This window comes from Neopelma chrysocephalum, unplaced genomic scaffold (genome assembly GCF_003984885.1).
Source record: "Neopelma chrysocephalum unplaced genomic scaffold, ASM398488v2 Primary Assembly neopelma1_59, whole genome shotgun sequence".
Classification (NCBI taxonomy): Eukaryota; Metazoa; Chordata; class Aves; order Passeriformes; family Pipridae; genus Neopelma; species Neopelma chrysocephalum.
The window spans coordinates 24,770,584-24,790,747 of record NW_020897714.1 but is presented as its reverse complement, the minus strand read 5'-3'; the positions used below and the strand labels follow the sequence as shown (position 1 = coordinate 24,790,747).

The 20,164-nt window shown below is 39.7% G+C and overlaps 1 protein-coding gene across 1 annotated transcript in view; it reads left to right on the top strand.

The window, feature by feature from the left end:
- The window catches only part of BRAF (B-Raf proto-oncogene, serine/threonine kinase), a 64,300-nt gene extending 50,435 nt beyond the window's left edge, over positions 1 to 13,865 (top strand). Inside the window, exons 13-18 of the mRNA XM_027680557.1 lie at positions 66 to 112; positions 703 to 821; positions 1,560 to 1,691; positions 4,319 to 4,453; positions 5,300 to 5,453; positions 11,698 to 13,865. Of these exons, the coding sequence (XP_027536358.1) occupies positions 66 to 112; positions 703 to 821; positions 1,560 to 1,691; positions 4,319 to 4,453; positions 5,300 to 5,453; positions 11,698 to 11,720 (610 nt within the window). The 3' untranslated portion in view covers positions 11,721 to 13,865. The remainder of the gene's footprint in view (positions 1 to 65; positions 113 to 702; positions 822 to 1,559; positions 1,692 to 4,318; positions 4,454 to 5,299; positions 5,454 to 11,697) is intronic.
- The last annotated feature ends 6,299 nt before the right edge of the window (positions 13,866 to 20,164 follow it).

The window sequence follows — 20,164 nt, the reverse complement described above, 5'->3', positions numbered from 1 at the left end:
GAATTTTGAGTTGCTGATTACCGAAATATTATTTAACCCACCTAATCTATGATATTCCTTTTCAGTTATTTGCATGCCAAGTCAATCATCCACAGAGACCTCAAGAGTAATAGTATCCTTTCCCAGAGATGTAATTCTGGAATGTGACAGCATTCCTGGTTCCTTTTTTTTTTTCTGCCAGAGATTAACTTAATGATGTGAAAAGCTGTTCATGTATGAGTATTTGCCAAGTAGAAATTTCACTGAGTGATAGGGGTATTATCAATAATAAAAGAGGTAATAACAGTAACAGCAAAATAAGGGATGCCTACAGTGTCTGTTGATTTCATTGCAATAACATAGGAGGTTTTGGGGTTTTTTTGCATCCTTTGGTTTCTACATGTAATGAAAGATTGTGCCAGTTCACTCATGAAATATTTTCAGCTTTCCTCATACTTGGCATTTCAAGAAAGTACTTGGCGCTTCAAGAAAGCCACCTGGCCGTGGTCTGTTCAGCACTGGCCCAGTCATTACTTATGTAACCCTTAAGTAGCATAATTCCTTGTGCTGGCTGCTTAGAATCTGTGTTCCACAAAAACCTTCTTCAATGGTGGTCAGTGGTAAAAACTGTCATGTGTATGTTGCAAATTTGTAGCTGTTTTTTGTTCTTGTAGGACAGGACCAGCACTTCTTGTCTGTTTTCCCTTAACATTTCCCCCTTAGATATATTTCTTCATGAAGACCTCACAGTAAAAATAGGTGATTTTGGTCTAGCTACAGTGAAATCACGATGGAGCGGATCCCAACAGTTTGAACAGTTGTCTGGATCTATTCTATGGATGGTATGTAAAGGGGAAGTGGTGAGTTAGTTTCAACAAATTTATTTGCCTTTGGCCACAATTTCTACACTATTCCTCAGCACACTGATATACACAAGCTGTCTTAAGCTGGAAAAGACAAGCAGTAGTATGAAGTACTAAATTAATACTTTTCAACTGTACTTTAAGCATATGTTTTCCAGTAGTCAGCAAAAAAACTTTAGTGTCTTTATCCTTTATTCTGAGGTTTAAACTGAAAAGAAAATGGTGGCTAAGGAAAAAGGGTATAATTAATCCAGTGATGAAGAGAAGGTGAGAAAAACCATGCAAAACATCCTGCAAAAGAGTAGAGGAACTAGCTCAGCTGAAAGTAAGATGCTCTTAAGTTTTAAGAATTCAAGCATGGTTATTCCATAGTACAACTCCTGTGCAACTCCAGTTTCTCCTTTTCTCCCTGGAAAAACATAAAACTCTGTTAGTTGGCATTATTTTCAGTATTGTTATAATCCTAGTTTCCAAATGTCTTCTCAGCCTGGCCAAGGTAATTTTGTTCTGTCATAGAGGAATAAAGAGATCACCAAACTATAATGAAGCAATGGGTTATGAGATTCATGTCAGCACCCACTCTGTGTTAGCACCCAGTAACCTGTGAAGAGTGGGCCTTGCACTTGTACTCTGGAAAAGTCTATGTTTTGTTCCTGGTATGTGAGGTGCAGTGTGATGTAGAGAAATGAAAACTATTTCTTCCTTTTTATGATACAGGCGCCAGAAGTTATTAGGATGCAAGATAAAAACCCATATAGCTTTCAGTCAGACGTGTATGCATTTGGGATTGTTCTTTATGAATTGATGACTGGACAGTTACCATACTCGAACATCAACAACAGGGACCAGGTAAGGGAAGGGATTGACTTTGGTCAGCTGTGGCCTGAAACAGAGGTCGATTCAGCCTTGGGTAGTGCACTTTCTGGTGTGTTGTGTGATTGATGTTTCCAATTCTGATGTTGTGAGATGACATTTCTGCGTTTTCTAGATCTGCCTCAGCCACATAGCACCAATTAATTTACTTCTCTTGAGGTATTTTTTGTGTTCTTTTTTACTTTAACTATAGATTCTCAGCTTCTGAACTGGTTGCCAGGATACTTATTAGGGAGAGAGCAGGTTACTTAATAGTAATCTAGAGTAGTTCTGCAAAGGCGAAATAATCCTCTATATATGCGTTCCGTTATTCCTCTTTATTTCTTCCCCGCCCCACCCCTCCATTTCCATGGAATAATAGTGCAGCTACAGGACAAAACAGAACAACAGTCATCTTGCTGAATGTTTTGTATTCATTTCAATCTTGAGAAATGGATGCACCATCTAACTGAATTTCAGGAAATCAGCGTTTCTCAAACCCTGCTTGATGGAGTATATGACTTTCCAGAGTGTGTGAATCCTGGAAGAAGATTACTTAATTGTGAACAAATATTCCTTAAGTCTTAATGATACCTCATGCCTGTAATATATCTCCATGGGTTAGGTGCTTTGGGAAGGCATACCTGATTCATTATTTCTGTCTAATCTGAAAATAGTATCTGTGCATCAAGATCTTTGGTGTGAACTATTCTGTGTCTAAGCAGTGATGTATTTATGTTGCTTCTGTGTCCTCATCTCTTGTTTTTCACTGTCAGTACTTGAGAACTGCAACCATAGCAACGTTCATCTGTGAATGCCATTTTATAAGGCTGCTTCCATATCTGCCAGAACATATCATCCCAATTCATCAAATTTGGAGTGACTCCTTCTTTTTAATTTTTTTTTTTTTTATAATTTTGTTTTTGCCTTTTGATAGAAGGGAGATATCTGGATTCCTGGCCAGATGGATCCAGCCTTCTAAAAACTGTATTTAACATTGTCTTGTCTTTACCTTTTGAGATTTGAAAGATGATGTAGGTGATGTACCAGTGCCAGTGATGTAGGTGCTTACAATTAAGTGCTGAAACAAATTTTAAAATGCAAGTGAAGCCACCATATGCGATGTGATCTAATGTCTTGAGTTTTGCCACTCCTTGTCTGTTATCTCCAAAGTTGTAAATATTCAGCTACTATGACACAACTAAGATTCTTAGTGAGCAAAGCATCATTCTTGTTACACCTCAGAGTGTTCCTCTCACCTTAATAGATTTTTCTAGACTGTTCTTGTAGGGATAATCTCTTTTCTCTAGTTCAAAGTAAAAGTTTAATCCCTATGTTATTTGTAAAGAAAGTATTTGAAACATAAATAATGAATTTTGAATAATTTTTGTGCAATTATTTAGAAAATATTAACACAGATCATGGTCAGTCTCATTGCAGCAGAGGTAAGGGACAGGGTACATAAGTCTCTACTATGAAATGCTGCTCTGGCACATGGAGATTTCTAAAGAAACCATATGAGAGTTTTATATTCCTCCTTGATGCCAACACAGATGTGACTGAAGCAGAAAGCTGAAAAAGGACCAGGACTGTGTTAGTATAAATAACATGATTGGCATGCTTGAGATGTGAGGGGTTTCCGATGGTTTTCTTTCCCCAATGTCAAGATATGAAATAGTTACACTTCATTAGATAGAAGGTATGACACACCTGCTGGGTCTGCCTGAGTGTTCAGAAAAGGCAGTGATTACCTGCTGCAGCATGAATGGATCTTTGATTAGCTAGTTTGGAAGGGCTTTTTAGTGTCAGTGCAACTGCAGTACTCAAACCACATTGCATTTGACTTTGGCTTGACATGATGATGTTTGATGGGTTTTTTTATATATACAAGAGACCATTAACCATATTTATGTTTTGTTTTCCTGCTTCCTATCCGTTTACTTTGGTTTATGCTTAACTTTTATCCTTAGGCAAAATATAAGCCTTCCATGTACAAAGAGTTACTGTAAAAATACAAAACCTGTCTGTCTTCTCTTCTACAGAGAAGAGACAGTACCTCTTTTTCTTTTGTAGTTTTCTTGGGGGTGGGGAAGGTGATCAGATGTCAAGAATGATCTTTTGTGTTGGAAAAGTATATGGCAGAATTTATTCTTAAAAGCTACATGGTTTTAATATCCAAAGTCCATGTATTTCTTAAAATACCTTTCCACGTGAACTTGCTGTTGATTTATAAAACAGAATATTTCCTTTTACAGAATATTTATTTTTAGACATTCTGTTCCTGCCAAAGTTGCTTATTCTTGTTTTTGTCACAGTTTTTGACACTGAAGAACCGTTCCTTGGATGGTTATTGCTATAAATGGTAACCATTTACTAGTGTTCAAGTTTCACAGAAACCTCTCCAAGGAGGAGGAGGAGGAAAGATCTAATTTTTTCTCTGTACTGAATAGGTTAGCAAGCATTGCTCTAAGAAATCTGGCAATTTCAATACCAGATAATGTTTCCTGGGAGCAGAAAACTTTCTGCTGGAACTAAAATGTTCTTGCAAAATGTTCACCTTTTTTTACTGTTTGTTTTATGGACTCATCATCTTCCCCTTTCATCTTTTTCCCCCTTTAATAAAGATAATTTTTATGGTGGGACGAGGATATCTATCTCCAGACCTCAGCAAAGTACGGAGCAACTGTCCAAAAGCTATGAAGAGATTAATGGCAGAATGCTTAAAAAAGAAGAGAGATGAGAGACCCCTTTTTCCACAGGTGAGAAATGCTCCTGTTTAACTCTCAATAGACTTTAGAATTCAAAGTTACGAACTCACTGGCCAGTTCCAAATTTTTTTGATTAGTGTTACAGCATGACTTCATAAGAGCATTGGCTCAGTACCTGATTAGAGCTGTTTAATTAGAAGTGCTTATTTTAATTTCAAAACACATGTAGTAAAATGACCTGTGTATTTGGAAAAGCATTTATATGTTGGAGAAAGTTTCAACTGGGAGACAGTGAAATCAATAATTATAGTTAGACACAAATTAGAACTTCATATATGTGCTCAGAAATCTTTATACCCCCCTTCTTACTCTCCCCCAAGCTTTATGAAGGGAAACTGATAGTTTTGCCACAAAACTTGATTTTCATCATGCCTGCTGAGGAAGGTTTGGGTTCTAAAAGCTTGGAGGAGGGGAGTGGGAATCTGATTTTTTTCTGCTTTGAATGTAACCAAATAATTTTCAAAACATAAGGAGCTCCCCCTGCTGACTTTTTGGTAAATGGTATTGAGCAAACTGCTGCCAGAGCTGAGTTTGTTTGCAGCAATGGCAGGTACAGGTACTAGTGCTTGGACAAGGAGCCAAATAAAAAGCAACTGTATACACTGTGCTTACAGAGGGAAATTAGTATGCCTTTATAAAGGGAGAAATTCCCAAACTGTCCTTTCCAACTTTTGCAGGATACAAACATCAAGCATGCAATGCAGTAATCAATATTTTAAAAATTCTGTTTTAATTTAAGTATTTTTCTGTAGTTAATTAATGTTGTGCCTTTGGTTTTAAGAAAGAGTTTCAGCTTTGGAACAACAGGTTTGATTGTTTATTTTCTACCTGTTTTAGATTCTTGCCTCCATTGAGCTTCTGGCCCGGTCATTGCCAAAAATTCACCGCAGTGCATCTGAGCCCTCATTAAACCGGGCTGGCTTCCAGACAGAGGATTTTAGTCTATATGCTTGTGCTTCTCCAAAAACGCCCATCCAAGCAGGGGGATACGGTGGGTTTCCAGTGCACTGAAAAGAAATGTGAAAGCATGTACCTGTGTGTCTGTGTGCTGGTGTGTTCCTGTGAGTGCAGCTCCTGTACCAGCTGTGTTTTTAAGGTTTACTGGGGGAACGAAGACTCACTTCCCAACACTGGGCATTGAATGTCCCGAGCACAAAGTCTGTGTTGGTAACGAGTGCCCTGGGAACAGCTGGCACGAGAGGAATTGTAACGTCCCGTAAGAGACATGGGAAAAGTCACTTCAAAACAAGCAAGGTCTTCTTGAGGTCATGGGGTGTCAATTTTGCCTAGTGTATTGATTGGAATTAGTTACTCAGGAGTGTATTTGATTTTAATTACACGAGCTATGGTGGTGTGTTGTTTTGGTTTTATTTTTTTTTACTTCAGTTGAGGTCATTATATTTGAGCAATAAGCTTTAGATTCTTCATTTAGTAATGCTGTTCATACGTGGGAAACAACTGGAAAAATAAACTGAGTTTCAAGGCTGAACACAGTCAAAACTTCTTGTGGTCAGCAGAAGTGAGCAGATACAACACAGAATCCAGAGAAAGCCCTGAATTATGTGTGGCTCTTATTTTGAAAGTTGAAATTTAAAATAGTCCTGTTTAGAGAACATCTCTTCCTGCAGAAGAGTGGTGACATGGGTTGTTATTTTTTAATTTTTTTCCCCCCTAAATACTCTGACCTGCTATATTTTAGACCATATCAAAATGTTCTGTTACAATGCAACACAGAAGAAATTCTGAATCTGCTTTTGCCAAACTGCAAGACTATTACTGGTAATGGTGCCTGTATCCTTCAATTAGCACAGATTTCAAAATTTAGAAAAACATTTTAAACCTCAAGCATGACCAAATACTTTGAAAAAAATGCTGCTTAACACCCATAATAGGAAAAGAAGATTTGAAAAAGCAGTTGTTTTCATGGAAATCGGTGTTTTACCATGAATTCTCTGAAGATGAAAGGTTTTAATTATTTTAATATTGTTAAGAATACCACTGAACATGACAAATTGATTTTTTCACTTCCATATAGAAGCTGTTAGTTTGATTAGAAGGGAGTCAGCTAGACTAGATATCTGACTGAGAAAGCTAGACGCTTTACCAAAATCCTGCCAACTCACTTTGTATTTTTGCTCTGGAGCATTCCTCTGGAGTAGGTAAATCAGAGGAGTGGTTCAGGTTGTATCAGTCTTTGATGTCACATATGAAAACAAGATGTACTGACAGTGTTCTTGCATATTTTGAGGTGAGTTACATGGGTTTACTTGGTTTAAACAGCTAAGCTGTTAATTTTCACAGATTCTTGCATCAGAATAAGCTATTGCTGCTCTTGTTAGGACTTCAGGGGCCAAGAGTGTTCCTAGTGGCTTCTGATTTACATGGAGAAGTTGCTACCAATAAGTTTTTGAAATAGGTCAGGAATTCCAAAAAGCTTGGCTTTCTGATGTCTGACAACTGAGCCTTTTAAAATGGGAAGCAGATGTAGAGAACTGGAAGAGATATAGGCAATTTCTACATTTTATGGCTGGATTCTAATAGGCTTTTTGGCTTCTGCTGTTGGAACAATTTTTCTCATTTTCTTAGTCAAGAAAATTTAGCTGTTGAAATCTCCCTCTATGGAAATAGTTATATAGGATGAAAGTTGTTAACTGTTTTAGAAAATCTGTTTCCCATCTTTCTGGTAGCTTTACCTCATTTTGGCAGGCTTATCTTAAAATGAAAACAGGACTTAAGTGTTTTCCTCTCTCATTCTTTATTTTATATATTTATTCTAGACAATGATGAGGAATGCTTCCTAAGCTTTGGGGTATTCAGTACAGGCTACAATGCCCATCTCAGAGCAAAAGGATGCTAGTGGGTCTCCTGCAGAATCTAGAAATGTGGCATTCCACACAGAAAAGTCTTGACTACATGGGGAGTTGCAGAGAGTGCAGAACCATCATCACTGCTCTGCCCAGGCTTACTCTTTTTCAGATCTGCCATATCAGTTCAAACAAGTTACTCCTTGGAGTAGTGTTATCCTCCTCGTTGTTAAGATTGTTCGTCTGTGCTCTAGGAACTACAGTTATGGGAGGAAAATGCTGCCATCCTTAGACACACTTGGCCCCATTTCCTGCTGCATGGTCAGTGCATTCTTCCCGTCCCACCTGTTCTTACACGTCGAGCACCGTTTGAGGTCCATGGCCATAACGTGATCTTAGCTTCTCACTAAACATTTTATGAAGCCTAAAAGGAGGCTGGGTTTTGTGGATCATTAACTTTATCTGACATAAAGGCATTTAGAGCATTCTGTAATTTGTAATTGCTGCTTCAGTGAGATTTGGGAACATCTGTAGGATGAAGATGATAACTACACCTGTGGATTGGGGTCAGGGTTCTCAAAGGTGCAACTCAGCTATGTTGTTCAGAAACAGATACCTATTGGTCCAGAAAACAGGTCGTAGGATCTCAGGTTTTTCTGGAGGAGTAGTTTATAGCAGGTGAACTTCTTTTTTAATTTACTTTCCTACATCTCGGTATAGAAACAAAATCTGTCTTGATACCTTCTAGAAGATGTTCCAAATTTTTATTTAACCCCATGGATGGTATCTATACAAAAGATCAGCACAAAATCCAACAGAAAATTACTTCTTTGTTATACTTTTCCTGTGTCTGTGAATGTAATCCAGGCAAGATTACAAGGTGTTTCTCTTTGATAAGTCAGTTACTCTCTACTTCAGTAGATAAGGCTGGCACAGGCCTGGAAGGGAACCATTATTCTCCTTATGATTCTTCACGGAAACATGGCATCTACCCCAGCATAAGGAGGACAGTTACGGTGTTGTGTATATACCTGAGTAACCTTGTGAATCCAGGTAACATAGAATTGTGAGAGTAGAGAATGGTAGCTGCATCTTGAATCACTCCAGGAATCAAGGGCAGCAGGTTCACTCAAAACATGCCCTTGTATTATATTGTTTGGAGGCAACATGAAAGATCTTGATCATCTTTTTAGTACAGAGTTTTTGAAAGTGTGCATTTAAAATAGTTTGCACTCACTCTGCATAATACAAGCGTGAAAGGACTGTAGCAGCCAACTTGAAAGGGCTTTGTAAGAAGCGTATGTTTTCAGATGCTATCCATCCTTTGGAAAGGAATTTCTTTGTTACCAGTCAAAGCAAGTATCTGAAGTTCTGCTTGCTCAGAAGCACCTCAGATGTCTGGCTCACAGTGAATATAAATGTCTGGGGTTTTTTCACATAACAAATGGCTAAGTATGTGGTTTCATAGCTTCTTGGTAAACTGATCTGATTTGGATCAGCCATGACCTACCTCCTTACCCTTGCACTGGCAGATGCTCTCCAATTCCATGAGTCTCTTCTGTGCAGTTGTGTGGGTTTCCCCCACCGTGAACAAAGCAACTCTCCAAAAACTGGTTAGAAAACTCTCCTTGCCCAACAGCCTGAGGTAGCATTTCCTACATCAGCTCCTTGAACCATCTTGCTTTAAGGACACATAGTGCTGGTGTGGCACGATGGGCAGGTCACTGCTCTACAGCCCAGGTCAAGAGGGAGAGTGGGACCTCAGTAGTCCCAGTTTGGATTAGCATTGCCATTGCAGGACTGTGTCCAAAGACTTAGCAGGGCAGAATCAGGACAGGGCACACTGGGTCATGTTCCTAGAGCTGTCTACATTGCTCTCAGGCAAGACCTTCCTGGCCTGCTAGAAAATGATGAATTCACATTTCATGTTACTTCATTTATCTGTATGCATCTTAGCCTCAGGAAGAGTTTGCCTGGGTTCTCTGCCCCTTTTTTCAGGTGGGGTTTCTTCTGGAAGCTAAAAGAACCAGCTACAGATATTTTACATCTTCAGAATAGAAAGGGTGACATAGAGTACTTCAGCTACTCCTCAGAAGGTTCTATTGACACCTAGATGAAGGATTCCTGTACTTGGATAGGTATAGCCATCTGCATTCCTCATCTAGGGGCAGCTGCTGCTGCTATCTGCATTTTATACATGTTCAATCAACATAATCCTGTTATTAGATGACCATGTTACTTTTTTTTGGTCTGCTATTGATTTGAGATCAGATTAACACCAGAATTTTGAAAGGCAAGATTTAGCTTTAGCTCGTCAAAGAAAACATGTTTGCTAAGGTTTTATTTAAATGGCAGCAAAGTCTGAAAACTACCTTTTTAAAGCTACCATACTGTCTGAAATACTTGTTGACTTCTGATCTTGTTTTTTCCATTGCCCTTTTCCAGTTGAAGGTTCATCTTTTATCTTCTGAAATCCCTATATGACTATTAAAATCTGAATTATTACTGGAAATGGGCAGAAGGACAAGATGAGTAATGAGGGAGCCATCTCTTGTTTATAAATTGATCTTTAATCAGCAATTTAGAAAGGCAGAATGAAAAATAAATTAAGTAGAGCGTGTTTTGAAGGTGTAGCTAGGCATGAATGTCATTCTTAAAAATTGGGCTCACAGGCAATACTTGATGACTTTTTTGTCCTTCTCTTAAAAGAAAAAATATACAAAACTTTAGATGTTTCTAGAAGATACTGTGAAGAGAGTTGAGAGATCAGTGAAATGTAGCAGAAAGCAGCAAGAAAAAAGGATCAAATGCTTAGAGTATTTTAGAGCAAGAGTTTTATCTGTTGGTAGAACTTGTAAAATAGCCAATTAGATCCATCGTGAAGCTTTTATTCCTTTGTTGTTGTAACTTAAACCTGCCACTACAGTCTATAAAGACACATGGAACTTTAGGTCTGTCACTGCCTCCTGTGCCAGCCCCTTTACTTTAGACCTTGGGTGTACTCCCTTCTCATTTCTTAGGACACACAGAGCGCTCTCCCTGCTTTCTTCAAGTTCCCTTAGAACTGGATCAGCTGCTCCTCCCAGGCCTTTTAGATGCCTTTTCTTCCCCCTCCTCATGCAGACTGCTGATGACTCTTCTGGTTCTCTTCTTTATAGAACAAGACATTCCATGATAAGCCTAAAATTTTGTTTGCAGGGATGTTTCTGTTTTGTTTCCAATATTCAGAATAAGAATCTTAAGACAAAACAAAGCCAACAATACAGTTGCTCTTGAAAAGATGGAAGGACACCAAGATAGGGAGCAGTTGTTTGGATGTAGTAGCATTCAGCACGCTTCTGTTGAACAGAACAAAGGGTCTCTTATGCCTACTTATCACTCCTTCATTATTAGAAAAGCTCTGAGAAGTGCTGTCAAGAAAGTAACGTAAACTAACCCAAAATTCATATAAAACCCAAACAGGAAAATTACATGTCTGCTCCTTTTTCTCTTCCTCCTGAGTCCAGTTGATTATGCGTAGTTGGACACCCCTCACTGAAAATCCTATAGAATACAATTTCTTTGTGGGTGGCAGGAAATTCTTTTTGCTAAATCATAAGATTGAGAGGGTTAGTATGTTAGATACAGCTTCTATTCAATCTTCTGGGAAACTCCTTAAAGACTTTGGGCAGCAATTTTACTCTGTGCCATAGTCCCTTTTAGAAATGGGACTACCAGTCTATCACTGAATAAATTATGTAGAATTTCAGGAGGTCATCACATGTGAAAGCACTGCATTTAATTATTTTTTATTCAGTAATTCTGAAGGAAGCATGTGGTTGCTTTATTTGTTGTGCTCTCTGTTAGTGAGGCCTAATTTCTGGTCTGGGATTGAGTAGATAACCTCCGCATTCTTGTTTTTCTCTCAGTAGGTTGCTATGTTGGTCTCTAAACCAGATTGTAGCATTCTTTAATACTGGTTTTATATTCAGGCACTTTACTGTATATAGTCTTTGAAGGTTAATGGGTGTGCCAAACAGTTCTTTGTTATTAAACCAATTTTACACCAGAATAGAAACTAGTTTGCAGTCAGACACATTTATGGAAATTGTTGCTTCTCAGGAGGATATATGTGCAATAAGGAGTTTAAAGTAAAATCAAGCTGACACATTTTTTTTTCAAATGCATGATGATTTAGACTTTGCTTGAACTCTCACAGTTCTTGGGAAGAATGGGTACAGCTTGCTTTCAAGAAATTCTATGTTGGTTAAATATGCTGGGTCTGTATTCAATGTTCTCTCACTATGTATTCTCTTGTGCTTTAATTTTAACAGTCTGCATTTTTAACATCTTTTGTATTCAACCTGATGTTCAGCTAGTCTAGAGAAAATCTCTGACTGCCTAGTAACTGAAATCACCTTTTTAAACCAAGCTCTTGTCCTCCCTCTACAGGAGAATTTGCAGCGTTCAAGTAGCCACAGCACCATGGCAGCACCCACTCTGTTATTTAAGTCTTGTGTTCCTACAGTTTCTTAACATCAAAACTCCATTCTGCTCCGCAAAACCTAAAATAATTTAGAAAAGATATCCATAAGCTTAAAAGTGGAGCAGAATGGAACTGCCAGTCCAACACAATGGGAAAAAGTACCTTTTTGGGAACCAGAGTCCTCTGCTGCCAGTGTTTCTCCTTCAACACAAACCACCACGTGCATTCGGAGACCCGCAGTGGCTGCCTGTGCCGTTGGCATCATTCCCAGGAGAGAGGAGAGGGCGCTCGTGGTTTGACTGTGGTGCTCGGGCATGAGGGGATGGAACTGCTGCTGCAACTTAGGAGACTTGCTTTGGATGGTCTGCCGGTCGGCTTTCTCCCTCTAACAGTGTAACCATCAGAGGCTGAAAATCTGATGAGTGCTAATTTAAAAGAACCATTCTCCATTCTGATCCTTTTTTTTCCTGGTGTACTTACTGATTTATGGACAATGCAGTATCCCCTTTTCTCTGTATTACAGTGTCAAACACCTCAATCTGTCTATATTATTGGATTTTATTCTTTTAAAATTAAAAGTGTGGGGCATTGGGAACTGGAGAAGATGTTATTCTGAAGGCGAAGAGGTTCAGCTGAAGGAAAAGGGGATGCTGCTGCACCTTTTTTCAGATTTACTTTACCATTTCTTAAAAAGAACAAACAACGGCCACCGTCCTTAACCTTTTTCCTTTTCCCGTATTTTCTTGGTGTGTGCATATACAACATCTTTTAGAAGGATTAGGTAGATCCTTCTTCTGTTGGTCCAGCAACAAACTGAAGTTTAAAAAAAAATGTAGCGATATTGTCCTCTCTTTTATTTTTTCTTTGTATCATATGATACAATGTATTTATCAAAGATGCTACTGCAGCATCTGAAGTCTGTAGAGTTCCCGATACAGACTGTGAATGGTGTATGTACCTACTTTAAAAGTTTTATTTTAAATGAGGGTGCAGGTTAATGCCAGGTACCTTACCAATATGTAATGTTTTCGTAAACGGGGAAAAAAGTTCTCAGGTTGAATTGAATACAAATACAAAACCCCCTAGAATTAGACATTCCAAAAATTATGTTTTGGTACTTTCAAGAGCTTTTTTTAGAGGATTTTTATCCTGTTAACTAAACGTCCTCCGATAAGCGTGTGTGTAAATGTGGAGCATCTTGTCCTAATGGCAAGTTGTTAGATCAAAACAAAACGGTACTTGCTGGATCCACGCTGACTACTTCTCCTCTCATTGCTTTCCTCCCTGTCATCTTTTCCCTTCCATTTGTCTTTCCCTTTTGTACACTTTGCAAACTAGGATGAAGGTGGCGGTATCTCCACTAGACTGCTTTGTTTTCCTGTCCTCCGATCCTGGTTTTCAAATGGTTGGTAGCTTTTTGACAAGTTACCCAGTCAGGGAAAAAACAACTCATAAAGTTCTGCACATCGTTTACCTCTAGTAGAATATCTTGTGATGTGAGCTGTTTGCAGAGTTCTCTGGTATGTGGTATTACCTGTAAATTGTTTGTACAGAGGCAAGGCAGACCATATGGAAAGAAACTCAAGCTCAGACAGAAGTTTTCAGAATTTGATTTGTTTTGGCCCTGTACCACAGCAGGTGAGGCAGGAGAACTGACCCCCCCTCCGGCAGGGACGTTCCTGCTTAGACGTGGTGGGGGATGTTAAACAAAATCGTGACAAATAAATGAAGGAGTTAAATGTGTGTGAATGTGGTGTCCATGCTAAAGATGGATGTACTGGGTGAGGACACTGTTCTTCCCTCCCTGGGGAGAGTTAGACTGTTTCTGTCTGCAGAAGGTTGCTCCCAGGTGAAGGGGGAAATGCACATTGGTGGTGGAAGGAGCTTTTAATACCCTGGAATTCTGCGGTGTTGCTGGTGGTCTGTTGTGTCTGTCAGTAAATATTTACTGGGGTTATAGGGACCGGACTAATCTGAAGTGGGAATTATAACTGAAATACTGTGTATTCATATTAATTCCACAAACATTAGCAAGACAGCAATAGTGAATGACTTAATAGTCACTACAAGAATGAAGTGATTCATGTTGGTACATGAATAGAAATGATTTTGTGTACAGGATGCATTTTAAAAACAAACAAAAAAAAGCACAAATTTTTTCTTGTCTGCCGTGGATCTTCAGATGCTGTAAGGTTTTTTTCCTTATTGAGATTGGCAGCAATTTAAAAAGTAGCAATAGCCACTTTCTAGTCTGGAGAAGCCAATGTGCAAGTGGTGGTGAAGACTGGTGAAGTCAGAGTTCTCCCTGGTGATCATCTGAGGCCAGTACATAAGAGGTGGAGGGAGCCTGGGGCCACTGGTGTCAGCAGGCAGGTGAGAGCATTCACCAGATACAGGCTCCCAGAGGGTGAAGTGTCACTGCTTCTCCTTTCACCCCATGCTTGGCTCCAGCCCTTCTGTGGGCTCTGGCCTCATTTGTACATGTCAGGCATACTGGAAATTATTGTTCTCTTGGAAGAAACTGTTAATGGAGTAATTATGGACAGGTGGTTCAACAGTCATTTGTTTCACAGAGCTTGTTAAAAGCCCTAGTTTCCTTCCACAAAGTCATGCTGGCAGAAGATTGTCTGTTAGGAACTTTGTTCTATCTTTGCTTAAAATGAACTTACTTTGGTGGAGATTCATTACCCATTAGTCTACAATATGCTTCTTGAGCCCATAGGAAAAGCACAAGGAAAATTGCTATCCTTGTCCATGCAAAGCACTTTATAAGTAACACATGATCTCTGGGTTGTTTTGTTTTGTTTTTTCTTTTTTAACTGGGGTTTTTTTGTAGTTTTGTTTTTCTTTTTTGTTTCTGGTTTTGGTTTGATTTTTTTTCCCTGAGGAATGTGCAAGTTGTTTGGCTGCTGTTTAGATAAGTCCTTTCAGGATGCATTTCTACTGGTTTTCATGTTTGTTTGTTTCCCTCCAGATAAGTGTAGTAATATGTGTTTGTCTGTAAGAGGTCCCACATAATGTTCATGCAAAACTTTGGAAGAAATGTGGTTTGTAAATAATTGGGATTATTTTTGGTTTTATCTTTTCCTTCAGGAGTTTTTCTGGATGTCTTGCATGCCATCATAACCAGTCTTAAAGGTGCCCTGTAGAATGTTTAGTGAATGGGGAAACGAGTAGATGAGAAATGAGTGCCCTGTGTAGCAGTGGGATGAAGGAAGTAAACTGAAATGATCAATACATTCATGCCCATTACCCCAAATTCCTTAAGCTTCTTCATGGTGTCCCAGCAACAAGCACATTCCATAGTATGGAAATGTTAGTACATATTTTGTGTGCACATGTTGGGGCAAACGTCAGTCACACAGCTTCTTCAGGCTCTACAGTATCCAGTATTTAATAATTATTTGCAAAAGTACCAGTATCCAGTCCCAGCTATTCATGTCTTTATCAACCACACATAGACCTTCCCCTCTGCCTTTCCTTTTTCATACAGTTAGATGAGGCCTGTTATCTGTTACATCTTCCCTCTCAGTACGTGATTGTTTCCTGTGTCGTTTTTGCTGGAACTGGAACAGTGTAGTGGAGCTTAAACCTGATGGTAAGAGTACAGAGATTGGGGTACTTTCAAAGTAATTTCTGCATGAATTAAGTCACACATGGCCCCAGATAAATTAACCCATTCATTTCTTTTTTGCTAAACTCACGCAGGTCATTAAATGAATCTACTTCTGCGTTTTATGTTTACCTCTTGTACTTGAATGCTCTAGCAGCTGATGATGATGCAGAATGTTTGAGGCCAAGTACTGCCATCTTACCATGGCCTCTCAGCATCACTTGGATTAGAGAATTTGGCCTTTGTGACATAAAGTGAGTAAAATGCTGGCTGTTGATAAATATCACGTCTTTCCACAAATGCCCAAATTGGAGAAGAAGTACACTGAAGATCACCCATAAATGGGTTGTCTTCTGTGTTTTCCTAGTCATGTAAATGCATCCGGCATTTTACAGAAGGTTTAAGGAAGCCAGATCCCCAGACATCTCACAAACAACTTCAAATTGAAGCTTTGATAGCTGGAGGGGCTACATTTAGGGAAGAAGCATGTAGACATTTCACACTTTCACAGCCTCTAGATTTCATTCCCTTCTTGACTATGAGTACAGCATGTGTAGCACAAACCCTTCATAGTACTGTATACAACGTGTCTTCTCTCTATTGAAAAAGTCTATCACCAATAGCACAGTGTGACAGAAAAGCTTTCTAGGTACAGTCAAGTTAAAAAGCAGTTGCGTGGGTTGACTCTTAGGGCATCACTCTGAAGGTGCTGGGTATTCTTTTCTGTTACGCATTTTACACAGAAGTTTATGAAACAAACTTTCTGTTTGCTGCAGCCTTGTTACTGTGTGTTTGTACTTAGTATTTGTTTTGATATGCATTTTAAATACTTTTCTTCACTGCTTCATTACTCCATACCAACTGTGTATAGTTTAACAAGGGCAAGTGCTGGATTCTGCACCTGGTATGGGGCAACCCCGGAGGTACACACAGACCAGGGAATGAGAGGCTGGAGAGCAGCACTGCAGAAAGGGACCTGGGGGTCCTGGTCGATGGCAAGTTGAATATGAGTCAGCAGTGCCCTGGCAGCCAGGAGGGCCAACTCTGTCCTGGGGGGCATCAGGCAAAGCATCGCCAGCTGGGCGAGGGAGGGGATTCTCCTGCTCTTCTCTGCACTGGGGCGTCCTCATGTTCAGTATTGTGAGCATTTTGGGGCACCTCAATGTAAAAAAGACATTAGGCTATAAGGCCTCCAAAGGAGGGCCATGAAAATGGTGAAGGGCCTTGAGGGGAAGCCATATGAGGAGTGGCTGAGGTCACTTGGTTTGTTCAGCCTGGAGAAGAGAAGACTCATTACAGTCTTCAATATCCTCACAAGGGAAGAGGAGGGGCAGGCACTGATCTCTTCACTCTCATGACCAGTGACAGGACTCGAGGAAACAGCATGAAGCTGAGTCAGGGGAGATTGAGGTTGGATATGAGGAAAAGGTTCTTCACCCAAAGGGTGGTTGGGCACTGGAACAGGCTTCCCAGGGAAGTGGTCATAGCACCGAGCCTGACAGAGTTCATGAAGCATTTGGACAATGCTCTCAGGCACATGGTGTGACTCTTGGGGTGTCCCACACAGGGCCGGGAGTTGGATTCAGTGATCCTGATGGGTCCCTTCCAACTCAGCATATTCTGTGATTCTTGCCTAGTAAATAAAACTATCAGCAGAGCAGAGCAAAGTTGTTAAAATTCTTTCTTTGCACTTAAGTTTCAAGGATGCTAATACAGAAGCTACTAAGTCAGCACTGTGACAGCAGTAAGTAACTATGAACCTGTGGAAGGAGGAAACTTTAAAAGCTGCAGAATATAGAGGACACCGAGAGTGAATTCAGATGAAAACTAGCATATCTCTTCCCTTTAGAAAAGAGAGCTACCAAGACCATCTGTTAAAAGGTTTACATAGGGACCCCCAAACCAGTTTTTGTAGTTTGCCAAATGATCATGTGCCTTTGCAACCTTAAAAAGTACAACAGAATGTAAACCAGGTGCTTTGTAACTAGAGCAGTGTCTTTGGTTTACTTCTGCTGCAGTAGTTTTGTATATAGCTATCACTATAGGTAGGTAGTTTCAAGTTGGTAAACTTCTGTAAAGGAGCAAGGAGGGCAGAGCGTTCCCTAGGATACCTATTAGCATTTCAAAGGTAGGAATTGAAGGATACCTAATTCAGTTACAGTAAACCTGCTGCTTGAAATCTGCTCTGTTAACAGTTAAATGAGGTTCATTCAATTTAAAAACAAGCCCTCCTCCCCCTCCACAGACACAGAGACCTTGTCAAAGAAAAGTAATAGAAAGCTCTGAAGAGACCCAAAGTTACAGTGTTATAGCATCTTGGAATGAGATGGTAGATGAAAAATGAGAGCTAGATGAGGAGAAATTGATGGCTAGTACTCATGTAATGAAAGTCCACATATATCATATAATCAGTTCCCTGTTCCAGAAAGTGCAGTAAGTTTTGTTTTCTGGAATATCAGCAGGTTTTCTCAGTTCTTCCTTGGGCCTCTTGCAGTTGCTTTTCAGTGATCACATCCTGTTATTGCACATTAACTGTGGGAGATGGTAGGTGTTGTGTCAGCTGAGGGACAGCCAGTATGTGTGAATTTGATTAGTTCAAATTTCAAACTGATTACATAGACTTCTGGCAGTACTTACATACCAGTGTCATATTTAAGCTACTTGTCCATGAGGGACAAAATAATGGTTTGGGTATTAGTGCTTTTTCAGATCTTTTCGTTTTCTTTGGGGCAAGACTTAGGGCATAACTGTAAATTATAAAGTTACGTCCAAATGCACAGTTCATCTGAAATATCAGACCAATTTTAATTTGGGTTTGTTCCATTTAGAAAGGAAAGTGTAAAAATGTTTTACTCATGTTCCAGGGACTATCTGGAATCCTTCTACCTACCCCAGATTCTGTACCAAAAGTACATGTGAGAAGGTGGTTATTTTCTTGTTGTTTTTTTTTTCATAAGAAAATCTCAAAGAAACTCTTTCCCTAAGAGAAGGGAGCTGATGGGAGGGTTTAGAAACTTCTAAACTACCTAGGTATTTGCTTCATAGTATCCAGCAGCAGTGTGTTCTATTCATCCAGTCTCCTTAAGAGCCAACAGTGGCCTGTCCATCATTTTGTCTAGTTTGTCATGTTTGCAGCAGCTGTACTTTAGAATAAGCCTTGTGTGACATTTACTTTTGAGCAAGTAAACCACAAAAATAACTATGTTTTCTTTTTTTGTTTTCTTTTTTTTTTGGGGTGGGGGGTGGGAAGTGGTCAGGTTTTGTTCTGCTAAATGTCATTCTGTGTTGCATTTGTGTATTCACCCTAGTTGAAAAGAAAATCCATCTGAGTGTGTGGGAGTTCAGTGGAAAATTAGGAGGAGAAATGAAGCCCATCATCTGGGCATGGATGTTGGGTCTGGGGGGGGAAAATGGACCAAACTTGAGTGTTGGGTTATTTTGGGATGGTGGGGGGTTCTGAGGGCATAATTTAAATTAACTCTGTCTAAAATGTGTAAGTGCAATAAATGTGCTTTTTTATTCAAAGCTGTGAACCTTTAGGGAAAAAAAAAAAAGAAACAAAAAAACAACCAAAAAAAAAAGCACATCATTCCTTCATGAGCCTTGTGTCCTGTCTGCCTCCCCTTCCTCCCCCCTTCTCCACACTTCTCAATTGACAGAAACCTGACAGTGGCCAACTTGCATATGTTGGCAACCCAAATTAATGTTGCTGTTCTTCTGATCTCATTTGTTGGGATTGGGGAAAGTCCTGCCTCATACTTCTTGCCACCCTTGAAATCAATCCGTTTGAGATCCAGTGCTGACCTGTGCCTCTAGAGCAGGGTCTGCCACAATCTGGGATGCAGGAGCCAGCCCACCTGTGCCATGGTCATCCTGACTCCAAGTGCAATGTTCTTCCTGGCCCTTTGTCCTCCAGTTGTAACCCCCCTCCCACCTCATTCTGGGTGTAGTGACCATCTCCCAGGGCTGGGCAGGTGACATTATTCTTAAGCAATTGCAGAAGTAATCAGCCATCATGCCTAATTGGATCCCTTTTGCCCTGTCCAAACACACATGCAGGCTGGCCACTGTTGCCTTCTGTGACTCTGCCTTGTTCTGCAGGAGCAGGTGTGGGTGTGTGTGATCTGTGGTGCATTACTTGCACTGTCTCTCTGTCTCACTTGAGCACAGGCTGCTTTTCCTAGATTAGGAAAGGGGCACAGGTCTCTTGGGGGTTCCCAGGAGAGGCACGATGCACTGAGCAATGACAGAAGGTGTAGCACTCAGTAGTTGGACCCTATGGGGGAGTAAGAGAGGACTGGCTTGTTTAAAGTTTATAGATATCCAGATCTATATCCTTTAAACTTTATTATTTTTATATATAGTCAAGACAATGGCATTACCTCATAATACAGAGGCTTGTTTATGAGAGGCAAAGTATGTAGTAAGGAGAGGAAAGGGAAATTTATATACAGATTTAATTTCTTCTGTTTGTTTGTTCCTTAGTGCAATGAAATGTTTGACCCACCACTTTAAACTCTGTGCTAACACATTCCTTTCAGCTGTATTTTTTTTTTGACCACCAGAGGTTTGCAAGGGGCTTATGACTGCAAAGTAGAAGGTCCAGTCTGGTTACTTAAAAAAAAAAAAACAATTGTGTTAGTAGATTTCCATAGCTGCTTTTTAAAATCTACAATGGAGTAATTGTTTTGAAACTTGTATTTATTTTTTAATTCGTAACAAAACGTTTATTTTCAGTTTCCTGTTACGTAGGTCATGACAACTCCCTTTTGTTCCTTCTCAAGTTTCCCCTGTAATTGCCAATACAACTTATTTTTCTT